Source organism: Spermophilus citellus (genome assembly GCF_964194105.1).
Source record: "Spermophilus citellus genome assembly, chromosome: 10".
Taxonomy (NCBI): Eukaryota; Metazoa; Chordata; class Mammalia; order Rodentia; family Sciuridae; genus Spermophilus; species Spermophilus citellus.
The window spans coordinates 86322198-86348132 of record NC_138197.1 but is presented as its reverse complement, the minus strand read 5'-3'; the positions used below and the strand labels follow the sequence as shown (position 1 = coordinate 86348132).

The 25935-nt window shown below is 37.4% G+C and overlaps 1 protein-coding gene across 1 annotated transcript in view; it reads left to right on the top strand.

The window, feature by feature from the left end:
* Positions 1-25935, top strand: part of GRIP1 (glutamate receptor interacting protein 1) — a gene marked incomplete at its 5' end in the record, with an annotated part of 251102 nt that overhangs the window by 62796 nt on the left and 162371 nt on the right. The window contains one exon of the mRNA XM_081310350.1: positions 23227-23307. Coding sequence (XP_081166476.1) covers positions 23227-23307 — 81 coding nt within the window. The remainder of the gene's footprint in view (positions 1-23226; positions 23308-25935) is intronic.

Here is a 25935-nt window from a genome sequence, read left to right as displayed (position 1 = left end):
AAGTCTTATTCTGGTTCTCATTCTCCAGCAAGGCACAGCATCCTCAGAGAGCTATTAACTGGTGGAGAATATCGACCCTGCTTCTCTGTAGTTAGATTTATTGTTCTTGGAGCATCTCTGATTGCCAACATCTGTTATTGAAATAACATTTGATATTGAAATGGCATGGCCAGAAGGTAAGAGGGAAACTTTCCCAGGTTTTCAAAGCAGCTCACTTAAGAATTTGAATCAATTTCCCTTTTTTCTCCCTTTCTCTCCCATTTGGGGTAAAAATGGGAGTTCATAACCCACTTTATTCTAATGTATGAAATATGATATGTCAAGAGCTTTGTAATGTTGTGAACAACCAATAAAAATAAATAAAAAAAAGAATTTGAATCAAAGGACAAACCAACTTATTGCTCAACTCATGGCTGAAAGTTATACTGGCCTTTGGGGTACAGGGAACCCAAGATACAGGATGGTGATGGATGTATCTCTGTGTCTTCATTAACTGACACTGACCTCTCTCTGCCAGCCCCTCAGCAGACCACTGGCAGAGATGGTCAAAGTATCTTTCATCCCTGGCTAATCCCTCATCTTTCCAAGACTGCTAGGGTGCTGTTACTTGTACATATTCATATTTTTTAGGACCCATGCAGCACAGAGCAGAGAATTAGTGAAGTCATGAACTGGTTTTGAATCTCTACTCTGCTACTTTGTGCCTATGTGAACTTGAGCAGGTAGCTTAGTGCCTCAGGGCTTTGGCCTCTCTATATTATCTGTATTATATGGAGGAAGTCAGCTCATCAAAGGGAATAATGGAAGTAAAATTGCATTGAAACTACAGAATGCTTTCTAAAGAAGAATGTTCTCATTACAGGTTTGTAAAAGACAGTAAGTTCAACTCCAAATGATCAATTGCTTTTATTCTTTCAACAATCAAAACCATCTAGTAGTAAACCAGTGTGTTTTAATCTCATCCTTTTTTATCCTCTGTACATACAGAATTGTCTCTGGATGTTTTCTCATTCACTGGAGAATGAAATTAGATGAGTATTGTCTGATCGCCTGCTCTAGTAACCATTTTTGGAAAGCCTTTGCTTCATAACTGCCCTCAGAATTTTCTTTCTTCCTTTTGGTTTTCATATTCAAGACAGATAAAAGTGAAAAGGTTTAATAGGTTGGCCATTTTGTAGCCTTCATTGATTTCACCTTCAGTGTTCACGTGTGACTCCTCCTCCTTTTTCTCCTGGTACATGGCAAGCACTGGAAGCTTAGTGCTCTGTTCTTTCTGAAGTGGGCCTTGAGTACAAATTTTGCACTTCTGATTTGGCAAAGATACCACCAGGAAGAAAGCAAAAATTCCCTAACGTGAATTGTTCATTCAGGGAGTCAAAAGAAAGATACCCGTGATGGCTTCCTCTATTTATATGTTTTATTCTGACTCTGCAATGCCCCTTTAGGACTCATGGTCTAGTATCTATTTCTCAATATACAGCTCAGTTGGTAGAGTGCTTACCTCGCATGCACAAGGCCCTGAGTTCAATCCCCAGCACCACCAGGGGAAAAAAAAAAAGTCAATATGTCATTCTTAAATTGTGAATTGTGAACATTAGGTGCCCATCTAAAAATATGTTATGTAGGGTTTGGCTCCCTTGTTAAGCGAGAAGTAGAACTCTGCGATGCAGAGCTGTTTACTTATGTAAAGCACCTTGACTATTTTTCCACTCACAGTTTCATTTGAATGTTAATTTGTACATTTCAGTCTGTCTTTTTTTGTCTTGTATCTTGATCTTGATCCCTTGGGTTTTTTTTTTTTTTCCATTTTTGATTACCCAAGATAACCAAAATAACAAGAACAACAAAAAATCTTAAGGGAAATGTCTCTTGTGTATTTTTCCAAGTATTTCAAATACCCTTAGTTCCTATCTGTGTGGACATCATTTTGAATAGCAATGGAGTAACAGGAATGTGAATTTCCTGGTATTAGGAACTTGTTAGGAAAATGAACTTATCCATCTTACTAAGATTCTGTGTGTACCTACTGAACACCCTCCAGTTTTTGTCTTTCATTGCAAATGATTGTGGTATTTTTCTTTTTTCAGCAGACTCTGTCTAATAAGCTTTAGTTCCTAATTATTTTACAAGTATGACATTTAATCAATGTTAATTTTCAGAAAACTTAATTCACTACATGTGCCAGTGGATCTTTATAAGTGGTTCATTATGCATATGCATTCACACGAAATGCCTTTCAATGTTTATATTTTATAGTTATTAGACTTCCTTGCCAAGGATAGTTGCTAAAGAAAATTTTAATATGCTTATACACACACACATACACACACACACACACACACATACATATACATAATATGTTTTGGTAAATCCAGAAATTGTGACTCCTAATCAATCATACTTTATGCTTTATAGGTTTTTTGATAGGTATATTCAAAATAAGTGGATTCTGGTACAACCATATTATTTAAAGCCTGAAACATTTAAAAAGTATATAGTGAGGAGATTCACTCTCTCTTCCGTATTCCCCAGCAAGCCAATTCTCACTACGTATGCCAATTTTATTAGTTTCTTATAATTCTTCCAGATGTTCATGCAAATGTAAGCAAATATAAATTCATGTTTTTAAGTTTCTTTTTAAAAAACAACACAATATAGCATTATATGCTTTGTTATACCCTTTGGTTTTTCACTGCAAATATGTCTCAAAGACCTTTCCAAACTGGCAAAACAAATGGTTTATTGTTATTTATGTCTGCATGATATTGCATTATTACACCCTAATTTATTTAAATGATTCCTTCATTTGTGAACATTTGAGTTATTTGTTATACGGTACTACTAAGTTACTATAATGGATATCCTTTACATGTATCATTATTATTAATATGTATAAAAGAGGGAGCATATCTATAAGACAAATCATGGCAGTGGAATCAGAGTGTGCATGTATTTACGGTGTCAATGAGTATTCCCAGTTTTCCCTCTTTTCAGGACAGGCGTACCAGTTCATATTTCCACCTGCATTTGTATAGGAGTTTTGTTTCCACCCAGCCTCAAAAACATGTATGTTGACCAACTTGTAGGTTTAGCTAATTTAGAAGTAAAAACATGGCATTTCATGTGACTTTAATTTGCATTTTCTATGAATGAGATTGAACATCTTTTCTTAGTTTTAAGAGTCAGTTTTATTTCCTTTTATGTGATTACAAGACCATTTTCTTATGGATTTTAGTTTATAGTATGTTAAAATGAAAATTATGTAAACATCCCAGATTTGAGCAAATCTTAGCAATTGATGTCTCACCCAAACCAGTCTTTCCATGGCCTGCCAGATTCTTGGAATATGTCTACTGTGGTTAGAAAAGTGGGCAATCCTGGTCATCCTTGGGACTTCCACTTTCTTTGGGAAAGGATTCTAATTAATATTGAGAGAAATAAAGAGAGAATGTGATGAAGCATTCATATTGGTAAATTAATTCATGTGGTGATTCAAGTTCCCTGATGTCATTAGCTTCGATTAAACATCATTCATGTAAAAATAATTAAGAACTAAAGCTTATTAGAGGGGTAGTGTCACTAAAAAAGATGAATAGGGCCACCATCACAGTAATTTACAAGCAGCTCTTTCTTTTGCTGTGTGGAAGAAGCAGCCAGATCTGAGATGGAGTTTCTTTAGATAATTAAATCTGAGTCATCTTGCATGCCCAACATGGAGGTAGATTTCTGAAGTTGAAAAGGAACTCCAGCTATCTACCTGTTCACTTCCCCTAGACAGACAGACACACACACCTGCTGCTTGCCAAGTTGTTCCCGAACTGTTGAGGAAAGGAGCTTGATTTCCTTTCTCCTACTACTTCCTTCTCAGGGACAGACAGAAGTCTCCAAAAACCTGTGCAACTCTAGTGAGGCTTGTGGGATTTATGCTAGTACACAGGTCATTGATTTGGTTTCTGTCCCTGCCTGGAGTGTGTGTGTGTGTGTGTGTGTGTGTGTGTGTGTTAGGATTTGGCCATTGCCAGAGCGGTGGTCCTCATTCTGAGATAAGCCACTGTAAATCCCAGACAGTTACTTGAGTTCCTCAAGGAACAGAAAGTTAGTGGGCTGAGAGAGAGGAAGATGGTCCTGTCAGTTGGTTGCGCTTGTTTGGATGGTTTTAAAGTTCTAAAACTGGAAAGGTTCTGTGCCTCCCTTACCTTTTGTATATTTGGCTCCATATGGCTTTCTGTCTCCATGTCTCCCCATCTTCTCCCCACCCCCTTGCTCATAGATGGAGTGAGGCAGAAAGCAACATGAATCAGCTACATAAGGCCTGATGTACTAGGAGGGCCACTGGGCCAGGAAAAGCCATCTTCCTAAAGAGCTTCACACTGAGACTTTCCTCACTATTTGCATATATGAGTGTATGGTCACACACATACATATATGTATACACACACATATATACACACATACTCGCACACACATATCAGTCACAGAGATTTGCAGACAGGATTTCAAGGAACAGGGGCATAATTTTATAATGCATTTATCTGCAGGAGACCATAGAACCTTGCCTCTAGTACAATAAAATAAACATTTTTTTATGAATCTTATTATTATAAGTCAGTCTTTGAGGAGTTGATGTTAGTTTTTTCAGTGTAAATATTTAAATATTCTATAATTTGGGTGACTTCATTTCAACATTTCCTTATTAAAAAGAATAAGAAATACTAGAAGTCCCCCAAATTTAATATGCCCAGGTGTTTTTCAGTTTCCAGGACATGTCACTTTAGAGCTTTTAGCCTTGCTGTTTCCTTCTGCCTAGAACATTATTTCCCCAATCTTTGCATAACCAGGTATTCAAGAAAGCTGCATTATATACATCAGTATGACCTTAACTGAAACCACCCAGATAATGAGAGAGCACTAGGGGGATTTGGGACAATGATGGTCAGGAATGCATTCAAACTATGCAACCAACAAATACTTGCTGAATACCTACAATATGCCAAAACACATCTACAGGATCCACAGACTCCTGATCTTGTGGGGTTTACATTCTAGTGGGGGAAACAAATGCTAAGCAGGCAAATAGACATTTCAGATAGTTGTAGGTTTTAGGAAGAAAATAAAAAGAGTCAATAGATGTTTGGAGAGAGGGGGACAGTTTGGAAAAGGATGTTCAAGGGTGAAAAGATGACATTTTACCATGATAAGAATAACAGGAAGAGATTGCTTGTGCAAAGAAAGGCCTGGGAGAATAGTGTTCCAGGCAGAATGCATAGCAAGGCTAAAAGCTCTCTGGTGAGAATGACTTTGGCATATCGAAGTTGCAGAAAGAAAGCCAATTTGTCTGGAATGTAATGAATTGACAGGAGAAAGATATAAAAGAGCTGAAGAAGAATGGATAGGGGCCAGATCACTAGGCCATGGTCAGGTGGTCAGGAGTTGGCATATTATTCAAAGTATTATGGGAAGTCTCTGGGAAGGGACCTGGGGAGGAATGCAATTCTTTTTAGGTTTTAGAAGGTAACTTTGTCCTGTGCACCATATGTGGGCAGGTTTTGGGAGCTGTCTCAGTAGTGCAGGTGAGAAATGAGGATGGTGTGGACCAAGGTGGTAGAGTGTAGATGGTAAGAAGAGAATGGATTCAGGGATAAATAGATGTCTTAAGATTGAACTTAAGATTTTTCAACTTTAAGATGCACAAAAGTAATACACTGTCAGTAGAAACCATACTTTGAATTTTGATCTTTTCCCAGGATAGTGATATGCCATTCACTCCTCTTTCCTGATTCTGGGTAGCAGCAGGGAGCCACAGCTCCCAGTCAGCCATGTGAGCATGAGGGTGAACAGCTAAAATCTACAATGTACTGATTTGCTAATCTATTCTGGTATCAGGCTAGGTGTTTTCAACAGGAGGTATTTTTAATTTACTATGAATTTATTAATATGTAACCCACTGAAAATTGAGGAGCCCCTGAATCCCAAGGAAGCACCTCTAGATCTTACTTATGGATTTATGGCGGAAGGAAAGGGCAAGAGAAGATCCAAGACAAATCAGAGGATCTGGGCTGAAGCAGACAGGAAATGCCATAGGATGTGGCAGGGATGTTGGAAAAACAATTCTGTTTTGGCATGTTAAGATTAAGACACTTTCAGATATCTAAAAAGAGATACCACACGGACAGGTGTATAGACTGAGTGCCGAGCTCTACAGGGAGGGCATGGCTGTAGACATAAATATGGGAATCATTAGCATTTGGCATGAGAATAGGTGAAATAATAAGGAAAGAAGAGGTGTAGATAAGAGGAAAGGGACAAGGACTGCAATATATCCCTGTTTACGAAAAAGGAAGAGAAGAAGTGGGGGTCACCAAAGGAAGCTGAGAAGGCGTGGTGAGTGAGGTAGAGTGACTGTGTATCCAAAGCCAAGTGGAAGGGAGATTGACTCCTGAGATGCTGCTGAAATGTCGAGAATGAAGAGATCGGGAAATATTTTAAAATAACATTAATGATGCATTTTCTGACACGGTTTCTAAAAGAACCTTCTGACTAGAGGCAGATGCTACCTATACTGCATTTTAAATGTGTGCTATTTCTATCGTTTTAAGCTCCAGGATGCAGAGCATCTTATTTTATGCTTGCACAGAACAAACCTAAATTCAATGAAAAGTAATTGCACCCTAATAGAGATTCGGGGAAAGAGAACAAATGGGTGTGCCCTGGGCAGCCTTCCAGCACATTCTCTGCCTAGCTGGGAGATGATTTATAATACCCAAGAGTGTTTGCCTTTTGCCATATTTCACTTTTTAAAATAAAATTTTGTAGAACAAAATTAGGAAGTTCTTATTCTTTCATAGTTGTTTCCAAACTGGGTAACAATAGTACCCTGTCCTTTGTCATCATTGATCATATAAAGCAAGGAGACTGGAGCATTCTCATTACGTAAAAGCTGTAGCTGCCTTGTTCAGTTGTTCCTCATTTTATGTAATTAATTCTGAACTGGATTGTAACATGTAGGGAACTTTTTGTGTGTGGCAGAATGCAGCTCAAGAGTTAGCTGTATAAAAAACAATGTATTTGGAAGTACTTAATGGAATAAAAACAAGCCAGATTTGTGTAATTAGTGATAATTATGCATAAAGGACTAGGTGAGCAAATTTCTGCCTCATTTTAACTTAAACCTTTGCAAGGAGCATTAGTTTTAGGGCCACCAGGGTCCGATTAAAGTGGTAATTTAATAAATGATCTCCTAGTACCATGGAAAAGATGGCATTTGCCCACCTGATGTGTCTGGTTTAAGGAACTAACTTATGCCTCTGGGAAGATTTACCATATTATGTTTTAAATATATATTTTATGCATAATGGGTTTCTTGTGTATTGGGGGGAATTACTTAAATACACTTTTAAGGAGTCATTTTTAGTCCTCTCAAAACTCATCTCTAACTCAAGTTATTGTGGACAGCAATGCTTTTGTTCTCTGCTACTTGGGTTCTTTCCCTCATAATACAATAAAAACATGTGAAGAAGAAAATTCTATGCTTTTAAAAGTCTCCATTTGTGTGATTCCTTATTTCTGCCAAATATGATTAATTCACATTATCATATGCCCAAAAGGTCCATGAAATCATGAGACCCAGGTTGCACAAAGAAGCCAGTATTTATTGAGTCTATGCTAAATACCAAGGTCTTTACATGCATTATTCTGATTAACTCCCACAAGTTTAAAAAATAGATATTACCCCATTTGAGAAATGAGAAAACTTGAGGCTTAGAGGATTTACATAACTTGCTCAAAGTAAATGGAGAACAAGTTGCAAATATTTTATGACCATACAGCACGGATACTTTCCCCAATTCTGTGCTAACTCTCTACAGAAGAACCTCCTTTCATATTTCAAACTGTTTGCCATGAGAACAGATTAAGATAAACTGAGAAATGCTGGGCTTTGTATTCAAGTGATAAAACACACACGTGTGTACTCCATTGATATAAACCCCAAGAAGAAAAGTTCTATATGAAAAATAAAGAACTGCTTTTTCTTGCTTATTTACAATTGGCTTATCTTTGCTGATAAATAAAAAAAACACAGAAAAATAAATGTGGTTAATGTGTTTCCTCCTTATACTTACAAAATTTGTAATAGATCTGCATGATTCACAATCTAACAAGAGATCATTTTGTGAATGTACATCTGATCCTTAAGTATGATAGACAAAATGCACTGGACAGCTAGCTCTCAAATAACTCTAAGGGCTCATAGCATGAGCATTCAGCCTTTGCACTATACTTCATCAATTATACACAAATATGCAATGCAAGAAAGAAGCTCTAAGGTTGAAAGAAGAAAAGATAAAGGAAATGGGAAAAGATGGTTTAATTATGCAAGATGCTTGAGGCTTTCTGGTATTTCTTCACTAAATTTAACATCTTTTCAATTAAGTTTTGTAGATATTTAACAAAGGTGGCAAAGCTTTCTAATTAGTTTAACAAAGAATTTTTTGACCTAACAGATTTTTAGTTAAAATTTCTTATAATTGGAGGGTTTTTTTTTAAATCCCTTTAAATCATGTCCTCAGGGGAAGATGCTGAGAGAGTAGCACCGAGGTGCTTATATATCTGTTTTATGATCTCTGTTTACATAGATGTGACGGTTCTCAGATAAATACACAAATGCTTTTCCTTATTTCAAGCAATGCATTCCTAATTGTCAAAGAAACAAGTATCTTCGCTCTATATTGTACCCAGACTAGCCATTATGTGTTGTTTACTCTTTCTAATAGCAAATGTTTTGTTAAGCTTGTCTTAAGCAAAATACAAGCAAATGAAGGCTGCAGTTATACACTGGAGAAAAACAAAGGCAAACTACACTTAAAATCAGTGCCCAAATTGTTCAATAGATTTCTAGCTACTTCTTTAGGCAGTGAATGTGTGCCTAATACACGCTAAATTTTATTCATACCCACCCCTACAATGTCTGTTGTGTTGTGCTTCAGTTACTCTCTTTGGACCACTGAGATAAACTAATTTCTCACATAGTTCTTCTTCTACAAGCTGTGGACTTACATTGCATATATATTCATATTTGTAGGATGCCTCAAAGCTTAATTACAATTTCTCTTAAAGCATGTCTTGACATCTTGTGGCAATACTAAATATAAAATTTCAAAGTCTACTGATTACATAAATTAAATCTGGCATGCATTTTCTGAAATTTTGAAGTTCCAGGAATATTACAGAAGTTCTGTGCCATCTTGGTTCTTGCTATTGATTTTAAATTCCTGGTCACTCTCTTGCATGTATCCACAAGAAGTCTCTGGGACAAGGGTGGTGATTTCCAACTTCTGCCCATTGTTTTTTACCCTGTAGGATAGAGAGGATGTCTTGGGGTTGAAGGATCCTTTTGGAACTCCTGTTCACATATGTACTTTTTCTTGGTAGTGCTTATAAATAGATTACTGTATCTATTAAATATGTATGTGTGCATAAACTTGTATGTGTATGTGAGTCTATGAGTATTTGTTGTGTGTGTTTGTATTCCTTTCAGAGATTTTCAAACCGTGTTTACAATTAAAAGTACCTACTGACTTACCTGTAGGTATTGTACTTTATTTTTTTAAAATAAGTTCTCTGTTTCAAAATATACTGCGGTTCAGAGTACCCTTCGAAAGCTTTGACTTAAGGCATTTGAAAATGCCTTACGGCAAATAACAGCAGATAAGACTTAAGAGAAAGTTTTGGTGTTCGTAAATGAACCTCCCCTAAGGTATTATTGCTAATAGAATTCAATATAGTTTTACATGATTACTTTCATGATTGAAGTGTCCCAAAGCAAGCGCAAAATTCAATAATGAAACTGACAAACAATGATGGAGGGAAAGATTTCTTTTATCCTAGATGTTTGTAAATGTCAGTAACTTGTTAATTGGAAAATCAGAAGAGTCTTACTGAGAGAGATGCTACAAAACCAGTTCTAAATTAAACATTCACATTTTGTGGAGTTGAATTGCATTTTCCTCATTTATCCTAATTAAGTGTAAAAGCTGAATCTTTGTTCAGGCAAGATTTATGGAAAAAGTAGAGAAGCTGATGAAGTAGACATAACCCAAGGAGAGATAGACAAGCAAGGAATTTGTGAGGAAATTGTATGTCTGAATAACTTGTCTCAGAAACAAATCAAGATATTTTGATAATGTGTGACTATTAAATCTAGGTACCCAAGTCTTAATTTTTATTTTGCCACTGACAAATTAAGTTATAACACACCATTTAGTACAAATGAATTTCTCCCAACTATGAACTTACCAAATGGTAGCCCATAGCTTAAAATTAAAAAGATAGATAGATAGATAGATAGATAGATAGATAGATAGATAAGTGTCAGCATCTTCATGATGTTTGGAGGTAGAGCTGAAGGTTGGGGCAGTGTGAAACTCCATCCACAATGGTGAGATGCGAGTTTCCTGTTCTGCAGGGGCTGTTTGTCATGCAATCCTCTGTGTTGAGGCACTGTGGCCACGCTGGGGGAAGAATGTCTTTGGTATCAGGCAGACCTGAGGAAGAATCCCCTCTGATTCTTATTAGCTATTCAGCCTTGGACAGATTTTTAACTTCTCTAAGATTCAGTTTTCTCATCTGTCATCATTGGAATAATATTTGTGGCCCTGACATTAAATCCCTGCTCACAATATTACAATATACTATGGAAAGTGCTATCAAAGAAATTTGCTGCTGCAGATCTCCATAGCTCGATGTCTGTCACTCAGCCTCCTCTTCTACTGGGGAGAATGGAACCAGCATCTCTTAAACAATGAGGGTTCAAGTCCTGGTGTTTTACTCAATACTGTTTTATTCGCTTTTCATAGGAAACCTATGAGATTGATACTATTTCCATTTTACAAGCTAGGAAATTGAGGCTCAGGAAGAATAAGTGACTTAGCCAAAGTTACACATGAGCCATGGCATTCCATTGAAATCCTAGTGAGGTAAAAGTGGGTTTTACATTTCCCATACAAAAATTATTTCTGTCCTAACATGCTAGTAAGGTTTTGTTTGTGTAATCAGTACCTCTAACTGCAAAACCAGCATCTCCGAAGTATGGCTTTAAATAACAAAACCACAGACTCTCTGGATTCTGACAGCCATGACAAATCCTGCTTTAATCATGCATTAAAAACACATGTCATCTGTTTGATAAGCAGTCATCTGCTCTTGCTTGACCTAGCAATGAATTAATAAAGCAAAATATGTGACAATTCCAGACATGTGTGAAATATGTTATTCCCAAGGCATTCAAATGTGATTTCTGCCCTCTTCCCCCAACTGGGCAAAAAAGTATTGGTTCCAAAATAGCATGTAATGACACCACCAACCCACACTTACAATTCCAAATATGGGAATTCTCTAAAGAAAAAAGTATATGAGTTTAGAGATAGCACCTGACGTGATCTAGGACTAGGAGAGGTGAACATTTTGAAAAGAATGGCTAGTAAATGTGTCATTGCCTTGTTTTAAAAAGCTCCCTGTGAAAGTCTTGTCTAGTAGAGTCTGGGCCTGTCCACCGAATGGCTTAGTTGCATGAACCACATCTGAGTCTGAGGCTCAATTGCAGTCCCTCCTGCTCTAGGGCCTGGATGTTGTCGAGACGGGTGTGGAGAGCCAAGGGCCAGGAGCAACAGGCTTGATCTCCTTGCCCCCTCAGAAGCCATCCCACCATTGTCTTCACTGCACTGCTGCTATTGCCAGATGCAAGATCTATTCCCCACCCCTGGCTGCAGGAACACCAATGAAATGTTGAAATATTGTAAGCAGCAGGCTATGAATGTGCTGTCTAGAATACTAAAGGAGAAAAGAGTGCCCCAGTGCTTATTCATTTTAAGACGATAAACCACTTGTGGGAACCAATTTATAAATGCTCTATCAGTAGAGAATGGCTGGCACGGAGTGAGAGTCAGAGAAATCCAGCCAGATTTCATCTCCTAAAGCTTGGAGCTTCTTGGCTAAAAGGCATTTTTTCAAGGGACTTATTTATGTGCTGGGGCGGGGGGCGGGGGCAAAAAAAACCTTAAATCTTACATTATAAATGAAACCAGGAATTCATTACAAAGAGGTGAGATCTAAAAATTGGGTGCCCGAAGTCCTTATATCGATGATATTTCGTAACACAGAATACATCCAATAGTGATAACTATGTGAAAGTATACCTCTTTTTATACACACACACACACACACACACACACACACACACACACACATACACAAACAAAGAATTATAAAAAAAGTATGTGAATCAAATTTTGGTAAACAGCATATCATGGTGGTTAAGAATAGATTCTATGCAACTTCAGGTTTCATGGAGTCCTTGTGAGAAGGACTATGATTTTGCATGTAAAGGATTAAACTCGTGCAGGCATATAACAAGTGTTCAATAAATATTAGCTATAATTATTTACAGTATTAGTAGTATTATTGACATTAAAATCTTTTGGTTGACTGAGGTATGCTTAAACTACTTATTAAAGTAAACACAAACTCAGAAGTAAGAAAAGTTCTGTAAAAATTATTTAGATTACTTATTGAAGAAGCCAGTGACATTGATATATAATGAAAGAAACATATATTTTTAGTTATATGATTATAATCCAACCGCTCACTTTTCCTTCCATTTGCTGATAACTTCTGACTTGGTCCGTTTTCTCCATTTCCACAAAGTCCCATCTCTTTGTTTCACTGTTTTAATGAAAATAAATGCCTGGAAAAATCTTTTTTGATTGTCCTTTGTCATCATATTGGACACACCCTTCGGATCATTGTTTCTGCAGCACTGTAAACTTCAGACATAAGGTAGGAGCTGAGAGTCACACAGAGACAACCACCTGCAGCCCTGTTTTTCAGTCAGGTCAATGACCTTGGTGACAAGGATAGCGAGGGCTCCTAACTCCAAAATGTTGCTCAAAGTTATGAATATACACTATATATGTCTCTCTTTTTATTATTCCAGAATGCTAGATATGGAGACAAATGTTCAGCTTGTTTATTGGAAACTGAATTTAAATAAGGGTAGTAATGCTTCTTTATTTCAATTTCATTTAGAAATTTGTCAGCAATAATGACTATCTAACCATTTATTTGTATTAAGCAAGTCACCTACAGATGACATTTGTTTTGGTTTATGCTGGTCAATAGAGAAACAAATCAAAAAAAAGGAAAAACCATACCAAGACACTAAACTAGGCTTTAAACTTACATTGTTATAAAATTTGATTGTGCCATTAATTATCACTGACCCTCAGAGCAACAAATGGGAGTCTTAAAGGCTATTTTCCCAATAATCAAACCAAGGCATGCATGTTCCACCCCACAGATACCTGTGGATCACTCGTTTTTTTTTTTAATGACATCTGGCACACTGACTCCATATTTAGACCTCCTAAAATAAAGTCATCTTGTTGTATATTACTTTCTCTTGTTTTTGCATCAACCTTGACCTCATTCAAGGAACTATCATAGTGGGGATTTCTAAGTATAGAAACTTTCGCAGTAATATCATGGAAAAGAAATACTCTTGGAAAACCCTAATTTAACAAAAATTCCATTATTTTATCTGCAATTTACATAAGAAATGGGGAGGGGAAACACGTCCCAGATTAACTGGGGATGTAGCTTGGTGATAGAGTGCTTGCCTACCATGTTTGAGGCCCTGAGTGGACACACACACACACACACACACACACACACACACACACACAGAGAGTCCCAGACAAGGAGGGGGAAAATTATTTAAATAATCTTAAACATTTATTTAGTTATATATTATATCTCTTGTTTGACCACAGTCATCTTTACAACAAAATTCAATCTTTTGAACCCAACTTTAAATGATCTCCATGAAGACATTTTTAATATTTTGTTTTAAATATTTCAAGAAAATTTATGTCCTATTTAAAATTTTTTTTCCAAAATTTATTTCAGGTTAAACTGTGATCAATGTATAAGAAAGTAAACTCTTACTATCATATACTTTGGTCAAAGAAATTGAGGAAAACTTAATTTATTCAAATTTCTTACTTGTATCTATAATTCCTACTACATAGCTTTACTTCTTACTACATAAAATCAAATACTGATTCTATGGTCCTTCAAGAATGCTTAGATATGGTCAAGCCTGATAATACCCATATAAACTACATACTTCTCCGCTAAAGTTTGGTGTAGTCTTTAAACATAAATATAAAATGTTGTTTTAAATAGCCCATCCTAGATATCCTGAGGTTATTCTTGGTTGTCATCTGTGATTCTAATGCTAAGAATTGTTGACTCTATGAGTATTTAACAGTGTGATATACTGAGGATGTCAACTGTCATAATCTAACAGATAATATAAAGGTTAAAGCTTATATCCCTCCCTACATACAGAGAAAGTGGAGGCTGTACTGAATTTATATTTTAAGGTGTTAAACTAGGATATGATGTGGTAATGAAATGGGCCTCCTGGGTAGAGTCCAGTCCTCTAGAATTGTTGATTCTTTGATGATGAGGCAGTTCACTACTACCATGACTCTGTTGCAACTGTCCTTGCTGGAAACATTAAGAAGCAGAGGAGTTATCATTTGTGATTCAGACACATTAGCAATAGGAATGCCAGAGGCAGGAAATGTACAATTTCATGCTCATTACTTTCAAAGAGGATTTACAAATTAACCTGGCTAGAGATATTAGTCTTCCAAAGGCCTGCAGACATCGCCAAGCAGCATGGTTTCCATGGACCACTTTCACAAGGTTGACCAGATGTTCTGGGCCACTGCAGTTCTTTGTCTCTGTGTGCGGATCAGAGGTCAGGTTCTGTGCTGGAGATCTTCCTGGTTCCAAGATAACTGTGCAGATTCAAGGAAGTGATTCTGTATCTAAAGGGAAAGAATTTAAGGAGATAATGCCAAAGAAGATTCTTACCCGCTGTTGCTGTCATAAGACAGTATATAACTTTTCATTTTTTATTGTTCTTTACTACCTAGGAAGTAGTAACTCAATACTACTTCCTCTCTCTATCCTAAAGTGTAAATTGATAAGAGATTATTATTATAATTAATCATTTTCCCTAGAGAGTCTGACCTTAGATATATCCACCAAATTGTTGACAGGTTTAAAATTGATCAACAGATGGTACAATTTAGTCCAAACCATAAGATTAAAAAGTTTTATTTCTATTTGAGGAAATCATTCCATATGCAACTTGATATTTGCAGTCTGAGGCCTGCAGATTCTTTTGGAGTTTACTGATACTACTGGCATTCTGCCGGATCCTTTGTGGGTTGCCACTGACATAACCAGATGAGACATGAGGACAAGTGTAACCTCACTATTTGTACAATTGCTTGCTGTTGGTAATGTTTATTGGAGCAGGGTTTTCCAAACATTACTGTGCATGTGAATCACCTGGAGATTCACATTCTGATTCCATAGGTCAGTGGGGCCTGAGGTTCACATTGATGACAAGCTCCCAGGTAATTTTCATGCAGATTGGCTATAGACCATATTTGCAGAAGCAAAGATTTAAATAATAATGGGAGAAAATGGTTTTATAAGACAGGGAATCAGAAACAATGTGGGTGGTATAGCCGGCATTCTTTTTGGCTGTAATATTTAATTCTTGAAGTGGCTATGCAATTATGATTAACACAATTTAGAGGATATCCTATCATTGTGAAGAAACCATTATTTGTATCTTTGGGTTTTTTAATTTTTTTTTTTATTTTATGAGTTTTAATCTGACAGACATAACCTTCAAAAGTAAAAACTCTTTAAGGTCCTTGGTGATTTTTAATTTTTTTCTTTCCACATTTTTATTAGTGCATTATAGTTATACATAATGATGGAATTTGTTGTTGCATATCCATACATGCACATACTACAACAATATAATTTGGCCAATATCCCTTCCTTCTCTTCCTCTTCCCTTGCCTCCTCCCACTTCATGGTCCCTTTCCTGAATTGATACCCCTTTGATTTTCATGAAATCACCTCTGCCTCCCCCCCCCACACACACACACACTTAGACACACCTTTCTTTTCTTTTTTCCTCTCTAGCTTCCATATTTGAGAGAAAACATAAGAAACCCTTGACCTTCTTAGTTTGGTTTATTTTGCTACTACACAGCTTTAGTTCTTACTACATAAAATCAAATACTGATTCTATGATCCTTCAAGAATGCTCAGCTATGATCAAGCCTGATAATATAAACTACATATGTTTCCCCTAAAGTTTGGTGTATTCTTTAAATACACTTTAAATAGTAATGGTCTCAAGTTCCATCCTGGCATCTTTGTCTTTAAAATATATTTGTGCTCTATTTGGATGATTTTTTTTTTAATGTCCAAAAGCAGAAGACCTGGTCCCTTTAAGAATATAAAGCACATCTGTGTCTGAATTATAAAACTGTAAGGAAACCTGCAGAGTCAGGATAGACATTAGAGCCATACAGATGCAAAACAAATCACAGAAGAGGGGAGGGAAAGTAGATGGAGGGACAGAGGGAAAACGCTTATCTTAATGGGAGAGGGATCCTCATGGAGCAGCACCAGGCCTCTGTCTCTGTCATTAAACTCAGATAAGTTGCATTCCCTTCTGGTTCAAACCCAGCTGTGTGGACTACTTTACCAGGTTAGGAAAGGAGATGAAATTAACTCATTCCTTAGGATAAGCTGTCAGCTATTAATCATGTTGCAGCCTTGACATGCCAAAGCCATATTGCCACAGCCTGCATAGGAGCTAAAGCCTTCTGACTGTAGAAGGGTCCAGAACGTAACTTCTGCTTGGCCCTAGAAACATAGGATTATTTTAATCTGGAGGGGAAAATCATTTAGGTTTGAAAAGGAGTACTAGATTATATCTTTGTGTTTACCTTTATGTGGGGCACTGTGGTCATAGTTACACATCATTTTAATAAGGAAAAGAAAAAAGACATAACTCATTTCTGTTAAAACCCTTTGACAGCTATCCTTCAGGAAATATTGCATAAATTGTAGAATGTATCATCAAATCATCAAGGCAGCAAAATGAACTGGAGGGTGAGGGTCCAAGAGAGAGAAGCAGCCACAATATGTACATGCTGAACTGGGATAAGATGCTCTGAGGACCAGAATTCAGAAAAGAACAAGATTCCCACCAATGCAAAATTTTTGTATTAGCTGAAAGCTCAAAATGTTGTCTTGCTTCTTGATTTTTCTGATTGTAAAATTCTGGATGGGTCATTGTGATGAAGCCCCCTCTCTCTTCCCATGCCCCACCTCCACCAAGGCCTAAGCCCATATTCAGCCTCCCTCAGGAGAATCAAACACCATGTCTCATTCTCACACCTAGCAGGTAATAAGATTCTGCAATCAGCACTCCCCTGAAAGTTTCATTACCTTTTAACCATTTTGATTCTTAGTTTGCACACAGTAGGCACTAACATTTGTGGAAGGCAATTGAATTCAAGGGACAGATTATTTCCTTCCCAATGGACTTTGTTTTGTTCCCTATGGAAGAGAGTTTTCTTGTGTGTTCATAATGACATGAGCACTGCGTCATGAGCTGCCTGTCTCCCTATTGCTGGAAAATGGTCCTAATGTTTAAGTGCACAAAATGTCTCTCTCTTTTTTTTTCTAATCAAGAAGTTAAGGGATCTGCTGGCTTAGCAGGTGCCTCAATTTTGCATAATTAGTTGCTAAGAATTGTTTAGCAGAGGCTGATTAGTCTCAGCCAAAGGAAATTGAATTTTTTTCTTCAACAAAACACTCAACACAGCCATAGATCTTTGAAACCATAGTCATATCTGCTCTTCGGGAGAAGCCCAGACCCTGGGGATGGGAGAGGCAGGAGATGGAGAGATAAAAATCAGTCTGATTATATGTGGATACTGTTTGATGCCAGGCAACCATTGCAGGATACAAGAGTGTGAGGGGACCTGAGCCCCTTGGAGACGTGTTTCTCCAGGTCCAAAATTTGTCTGTGATGCAGAGTAGAGTCTTCCTCTGTAGGCACCTGCTGTTTATTTTTCAAGTTTATAAACACCAGCTTCACTTACAATATATAATCAAATTAAATGACCTGTGTTTGCCTTTCCTGTGTTTAGCACATGAGGACACTGGCCAAATTGATGTATATGAGAGGGACAGATGGTTCGCCCCATTGTTCTTCCGTTTAAAGTGTATGCTTGACTAAACCCTTTCTGAGCCTCTGTCACCATGTCAATTGTCCCTGTTAATGGAGGGCATATTCCCTGGTGTCATGGGATGTCTCTGCAAAAGGACCCATGTTTTTCCTTGTTATTACCAATATTCAAGCCGCTCTGAAAGTGGGAGGCCATCGTATGTGACAGCGATTATCTAGCCGCTAAGATTTCATTAGAAAAGGCTGGCAGTCCTGATGCCCTGAGATGCCCTTTATGATTACTGGAAGCATTCATTTCAGGGAGCAGCAGCTCACTAGCTCTGTGTCTGCTTTGCTCCCAAGGCAACTTGCAGGAAAGATCTACCATGGAAGTCAAGCCTGAGAGTTTTATATGAAAATCACAAATTATTTTGTTGAATTATATTAAAGGTTCTTTGAGAAATCTTTCTGTTATGATTTGGATAGGAGGTGTCCCCTGAAAACTCATGTATGAGACAATGCAGGAATGTTCAGAGGTAAAATGATTCGATTATTAGAACTGCAACCTAATCAGTAAAGTGATTCATTTGATGGATTAATGATTTTTAATGGATTAATGGGTGGTAACTATAGGCAAGTGGGTGTGGCTGGAAGAAGTAGGTCACTGAAGGATGTGTTGATGGGGATTACAATATCCCTGCTTCCTTGCACTCAAGATTTCTCTGCTTCCTGGTTGTCATGAGCTTAGCTGCTTTCCTCTGTCACACCCTTCCAACAAATGTTCTGCCTCACCTTGGGCCCAGAGCAATGGAGTCCAGACAACTATGGAGTGAACCTCTGAAACTGTGAACCAAAATCAACTTTTCATCCTCTAAGTTGTAGTCAGACATTCAGGTCACATTTTCGTGACATTTTCGTCACAGTGACGAAAGCTGACTAAAACACTTTCTATAATCTGAATAAAAATGAAAGGAAATATATTTTAATATTAGTTTTATAAAGAGTCACAGATTTTTAACCTACAGTAGGTTAATACTTAATAACTGTTGGGTGGTGATGTGACTTTATAAGGAATAGGTTATAAGACAAAATCAGAGATGGGAGGAAGCATAGCTCACATATTTCAGGCTACTTGTTTATAATAAATGTTCTTGTTTGAAAATTGAATATAATTCATTCATCCACCAGCAAATATTTAATGAATGCTTACTATATGCCAGGTCCTATTTTTTTATACCTTTGCTTTATTTACTTAGTTTTTTTTATGTGGTGCTGAGGATCAAACCCAGTACCTCACATGTGCAAGGCAGGCGCTCTACCACTGAGCAACAACCCCAGCCCCTGTGACAGGTGCTATTCTAAACATGTTATCTATTCATTGATTCCTTTCCTTATTTGACCTAATTTTTAATTCATTCATATATCTGGATGGAACTCCAAATTCTAGTTGGTGCCTCCCTCATAAACAAAGAAAAAGTATTAACATCTATATTATAATTCGATGACTCTTAGTAAAGCCAATGCTGAAGAGCAATGAATTGAATTGGTATTTCTTTTAAACGTTTATCTTTAAAAGAGTGAACTTGAGAGTATTAAGTATTATGCACTTTAGGCAGGGAGGGGAAAGGATATTTATTCACATGCATGAAGAATTGACTACAATGGCACATTTCAAAGGTTTTGCCACAGGAATTACACCATGCAAGGTCTTGCTGGTATGATGGGTCTAGTCACTTCCTTGTGTAATACAGCAACATGTGAGCCAATGTCCTAAGGAATCACCTTTTCTCTCCAAGAGGAAATTAGATAAAGAAAAAAGAACATGAGAATGAAGATAGATAGTCTAGATTCACTTTAAATATGTGTCCTTCTTTAAACTTATCTCTCTGGGCCCCACACCTTACCATAAAATGAAAGAGTAGTTTAGATGGTCTCTTATAAGTATATGACTTTAGTATGTATCTGCAAATCCACTCAAGGACACATGGAAAGACCATGATAGAAACCTCCATAGCTTTCCATGATTCATGCAGAGGATTAAAAATACTCCCTGGACATTTCTCTCCTTTGGAATCCTATTATGGAGCCAGAAGCCATTGACTCATTCAGCATCCTACTCCATTTCTATTTGACTGGCTAAGATAATCAAAACCTGACTTTTAGTAAATCAATGAAAAGAGTGCAAATCCATTCTATGATGAACAACTTTTTATAAAAGGGCCGTGTTGCCTTTTCTATGTTTAAAATAAAAAAATAGGGGCTGGGAATGTGGCTCAAGCAGTAATGCGCTCGCCTGGCATGCGCGGGGCGCTGGGTTCCTCAGCACCACATGAAAATAAAATTAAGATGTTGTGTCCACCGAAAACCAAAAAATAAAAATATTAAAAAATTCTCTCTCTCTAACTAAATATATATATGCCAAGTTCTCTGAAAACCAAGGGTTACCTTGCACCATGCTTCTCTGTTGCTATGGTCTCCTTAACTCTACTGAGAAATGCTGCCAAGCTTCCCCCTCACACACACTTCCATTAAGAACTATTGCTTTCAACCTGGTTCACTTTGGCAAGCTATTCTTAGATAATATCGAACTTGTTTCAGTCTGGTCTTTTGACCAAGACAACTTTTGGCTTCTAGATACTTATTTACTTTTGCCTGTGCTCAGGAAGGACACTGGATGCTGGGCCTGGAGGAGGGGTGGGGGAATGGTGATGTAGATGCTGGCCAGGTGGCCATCTATAATTCAGTTTCAACCTTTTAAGGATGTGCATAACTAGACTATTTCAGCTCTAAATCAAGGAAATTGCTTTCAAATATAAATGAGAAAACCATTTTACCAGGGTTGACTACATCCGTAATGCAAGCTGGGTAAATTTCTAAAGGAATGTTTCCTTAAAATAAGAGCATCAAGTACAGATAACTTTAGAGTCTCCCGGGCAAATCTCTTACTGCCCTTTAAGAAAATTCAACACTAGATTCAAACTAAGACTTTAATGGGCAGTAACCTTGACAAATTAAAAACTGAGGAAAGCCTTTAAATTTCTGAGATGCCACCTCTAAACCTGGTTGTTGTGATATGTATCACTTTGCTCAGAGCTCTGTACTTTTAAAAACCACACACTTTCAAAGTTTTAGATAATGAAAGAAAATACATTTTTAAAGCAGTCTTATGAAGAATCTCAGATTTTTACAGAGTCTGTTTTTACAGGTGCTACATATTGCTTGGCTATTAAATCGACACCGTGAGAAAAAGCACTATAATTCCTAGGTGTCAATGATGGGCAAAGGGAGACTTTGTAATCTAATGCTTAGGTTTTGTTCTGTGTTTTTTGATTATGCTCTAAATTGTGTTTGGAAAGAAAAGAGTCAGAGACCTGCCTAAGATGCTACTTTAAAAGCAACCGTGAGCTGGGTACAGTGGCACACACCTGTAATCCCAGCGGCTCAAGAGACTGAGACAGAAGTATCGCAAGTTCAAAGCCAGCCTCAGCAACTTATTGAGGCCCTAAGCAACTCAGCAAGACCCTGTTTCTAAATAAATTATAAAAAGAGGGCTGGGGATGTGGCTCAGTGGTAAAACGCCTCTGGGTTCAATCCCCAGTACCCCCCCGCCAAAAAAAAAAGCAATTGTGAAGCAGTTAATCGCTTTAGTATCTGAAAGCTGGTAGTTTTTTTATGGTTGGGAGAATGTAAAGAATTGGGCAACAAATGGAATATAAACATGAAAGAGTGTGCCTGTCATTTTTTAAGTTAATTGCAGTTTACAGCAGTGTTAATCTTTATTTTTTGCCATTATTTCTGAAGACCTTGTTAGTTTTATGAAGAAATCATGAATCATTTCAACCAGAAGAACATCCTAAAGAGGAAATGAATTCCTCACTTTTGAAACACAAGCCACCTAGATGGGAGAATTCATGTTCTCCAATGATACAACTTTGTTTCTGGATTAAATATTCCTTGTGCTTAATAGTTTGTCATATGCAACACAGTTTTGTAAACTTCCTTAATAATTTCCTGCTTACACAACAACAAACAAGCCTCACAGTGTGACCAGGATGGCACTTGGGTCATTTAGCTGGACTAATTATGCTGGGCAATTACTTTACATTATATTTACTAAGGCGTATACATCCTATTCTTGAAACTGAAGATTTTTTACTCTGACATCTCTTACTTGATATAAATGCCTCCACAGAAGCTAGGAAGAATCATTCCTTCCTATATTTTAACCCTAATATTTGCCATCCTAAATCAGTCTTCTGTATTCCAAGTCAGAGCAAATCCTAAAACAATCACTGTACTTATAATTTAATAGACCCATTTCCTCTAGGATCTTGTCACTTAGTGTATTAATCATTCAGCTTCTTGCCTAACTCCCACTACACTGAACTTCAGACCTTCTGTCTTTTCAGTTGCTCTTTTTATTGCTCTGCAGGTTGTTTTCATCTCTTTCTAAAAGAAGGCCAGTCAGCTTATTGCAACGTCTGTCTTCTTCTTCCACACCATGGTTCTGCCCTGTTCCCAGACCGGCTTCTCTGGTCTCACCTCTGAATGACCCTATCCCTCTGCTTTACCCTGGATGCCAATTCACTCTGCCAGGAATAACCTACTAACTCTTTCTTTATTCTCCTGTGATACTAATGCTCTGTCATCCGCTTATCTGAAATATTGCATTTCTTTTCATTTCCTTTGTTCTTCTACCTGATTTATTCTTAGTGCCCATTGAGCCATTTTATTCCTTCTTTGTCCTCCAGCCATACATATTCACTGATATTTATTTATCAATGAATGTAGGTGACAGGCAAATAATTTATGTACCACATTTGCATTCTGACAATTTTTTTAAATGTCTTCATGTGCATTTATAGCTTTTGAACCTCACAATCCTGTGGTAAATGAAAAATTTACCCTCTTTTACAGGGGAAGAAGCTGATGTCCAAGACATTTTTCAGAGCTTGTCCCACTGTTCACCCAAATTCAGGACTCAGGTCTATCAACTCTTTCTACTGTGCCTTGTCACCTCTCTCTGGCAGAAGGATTGCAATCCATGAAAGATCTTCACTGTGCCAGAAACCTGATGGAAATTAACCAAACCCTTCATTGTACCTTTGCAGATGAGAGTCCCTACACTAAATCCGCCAGCCAGACAAAGCCGCCTGATGGAGCATTGGCTGTGAGGAGACAGAGCATACCAGGTTAGACCAGACTGTTGGATTTTTCAGCTGTTTTACCTACTTTTGAATCCTGTTATTTGGTGATCCTAAATAATTCTAACCTGGTACCAAAAAAAAAAAATCATGTTATTTCATAGTGTGTAGACTCCATTCTACACAACTTGTTTAAACAGTAGTCAGAAGCTAGACTTTGGAAAAACTTGCCAACTTGTGAAAATCTATTTTATAATCCATCATAGCAAAAATCCTTTGTGAAATGACTTGAATTTATTTCAACTCTCACTCATTTACTCACTCTCACCTCTGTTTTCAGCTGGATGACTTTCACAGCAGCATCCATCTCTTTACTGAGACACCTGGCAGGAAAAGGGGGATGGAAATTGCAGTAGCAGATCATGCATGCTGAATAAAAAAGTCACTCCTTTCTTCTCATCTCTTTGAACCTGAATTTGCTTCCACTGAGCAGCTCTTGTAAAATTCTGGGACTTTGCTTTCCCAGGAAGGTGTGATTAAGATTCTTCTAATGCCGTGAGAGTCGCCTGTGTTTTTCCAGCACAACAATGTCTCTAGCCTATAACTTCAGTGTTTTTGAAGCTTTGATTTTTAAAAAAATGACACAAAAGCATGCAAGTTCTCAAAAGGGAAAGGAAATTCAAAATATTATTCAAACTTTATCTCTACTGGATAATTCATGGAAAACCCCCTTAGGAAAGCAACTGTGTACTTAAGAGCAGAGTTTAAAGCATTAATACATCTAAATATGTTTCAAAAATAATGCATTTGTGCATTTGATGTAAACAAATTGAGTACAGCTAAACCTCAGCTCTAGGATTTTCAAGTAGCAGTGTTTCCTGCATTAAGTTGAATGGGCCTACAAATCTGTCAATGAAAAGGAGATATTTCCATTTGAATAAAAAGCAGGATGGGCCCACTTTCTGAGCAACTTTGTTCATGATTATTATTTAGTTTTATAATTTTTAGATGTGGTTATTTTTACTCTGATTCTGAAGGCTTAGATTTATTATGAAAGTACATGGCTTATAAGGAGACACGAATATGTTATAGATCCTTGTTGCTTTGAAGATTCTAAAGCAATTTGAATTCTGTAATTAGATGGCATCACCTGGTGAGATTTCTTCTATTCCTTCCTATAAAATAGCATTCTTAGTGCTGGTCACGTTTAGGAAAAAAAAAAGAAAAAAAAAAAACTATTGCAGTCAGCTATGGGCTCTGTTCTCTGCTTTCTCCTTGTCAGCAGTAAGATAGTATTCAGCATTTGAAGGTCAGGAATGTCAGTTTTCTATCAATTCCTTCCTGTATTCATCTGGTGGGCAGACACAAGAGACTTTTCCCACCGTCCTTACTACTTTAGGTGATATTAAACAGACCCACCAAATATTATTAATGTTTTCCTTTTAAAGGTTTTCTAGTGTTACATACTAAATTGTAACACATGTTTTGAGGGGTGTACTTTGTCTTAAAATCAATTAGTAGTCTTCCAACTTACATGTTAGGCAAACAAATTGGTTGATCATAACTTTTAATTTATAACCTGCCAGTGATTCTTCATTATAGGATTTTATCTTTTATTCCTCTATGTGTCAGATTTAAAAGTCACTATAATCATAAACATTTTTGTAAGCTTCATAGGTTGTTCTCATGGAGTCCAGCCATGGAAAAAGACCCTTTTTGTCCGTCACTTGTCAGGAAGAAGCCAAAGGGGTCAGGAGTCTTCAAAATCTTCTCAGTTGTTTAAAACAGCACCCCCCACCTCCACCACCAAAGACCTCATCAGCCAAAAAGCTAAGAAACTAAAGTGGTTAATAGCTGATCATACTCACTATTATCTGAAGGAAAAAAAAAATGAACTTCTTGGAAACTGCTTCATGACTGACTAAAGACTCTTGGAATTCTAATCCTTAGTTTGCTGTCTTACTTTAAAGTACCTATGAAGTCTTGCTCTGGCCAAAAGCTAGGAGAGTGAAGAAAAGCACAGAGGGGAAAGCCAGGTAAATGCATACTCTAAGACTTGCTGGAGCTTTGGTGAACAATTCTAAAGTGGTCAGATAGCCTACGTTGGACCACATAGAGCTGGAAGAGCTAGATAAAGAGTTTTCAGCTTTTCTTTCTCCTGCTCATCTCCCAGTCTTACTTCCCTCAAGGGGTTATTGTCACCCTGGGAGCAAGGGAAGATGCATTTAGAGAAAAGTAAACCAAGGAAAAGAAAGCCTAAAGGTGACCGTGGCTCATCTACCAGCCCCTGTCTTCTCAGTGCGGAGGTATCTCTCCTGAGGCAGTTACAGCCCCAGGGCCATTTAACTCCCCTAGCTACTGGGAATAAACCAACCCAGGAGGCTGATACCTCCGAGGAGCATGGCTTTATCCCATGACTCCCCCAGAGCTCCTCTCCCAGTGATTCAGTGTTGCTGGTTGAATTTTCTATTCCTATTAGCACTTCCATTGATAGATGGGGTGGGGGTGTGGTGGAGGAAGAGTACACAGTAGCAGAAGGGATCCTAAGCCTGTCTGTCCAAGTTGTGTGGCAGTTCAGCTGTTATTTTAAATTCACTCTATAAAGGTAGATCCGGTGCTTCCCAGAAGAAATGTTTATATATGTGTTTATATATAAAATAAATGTTTATATATTTC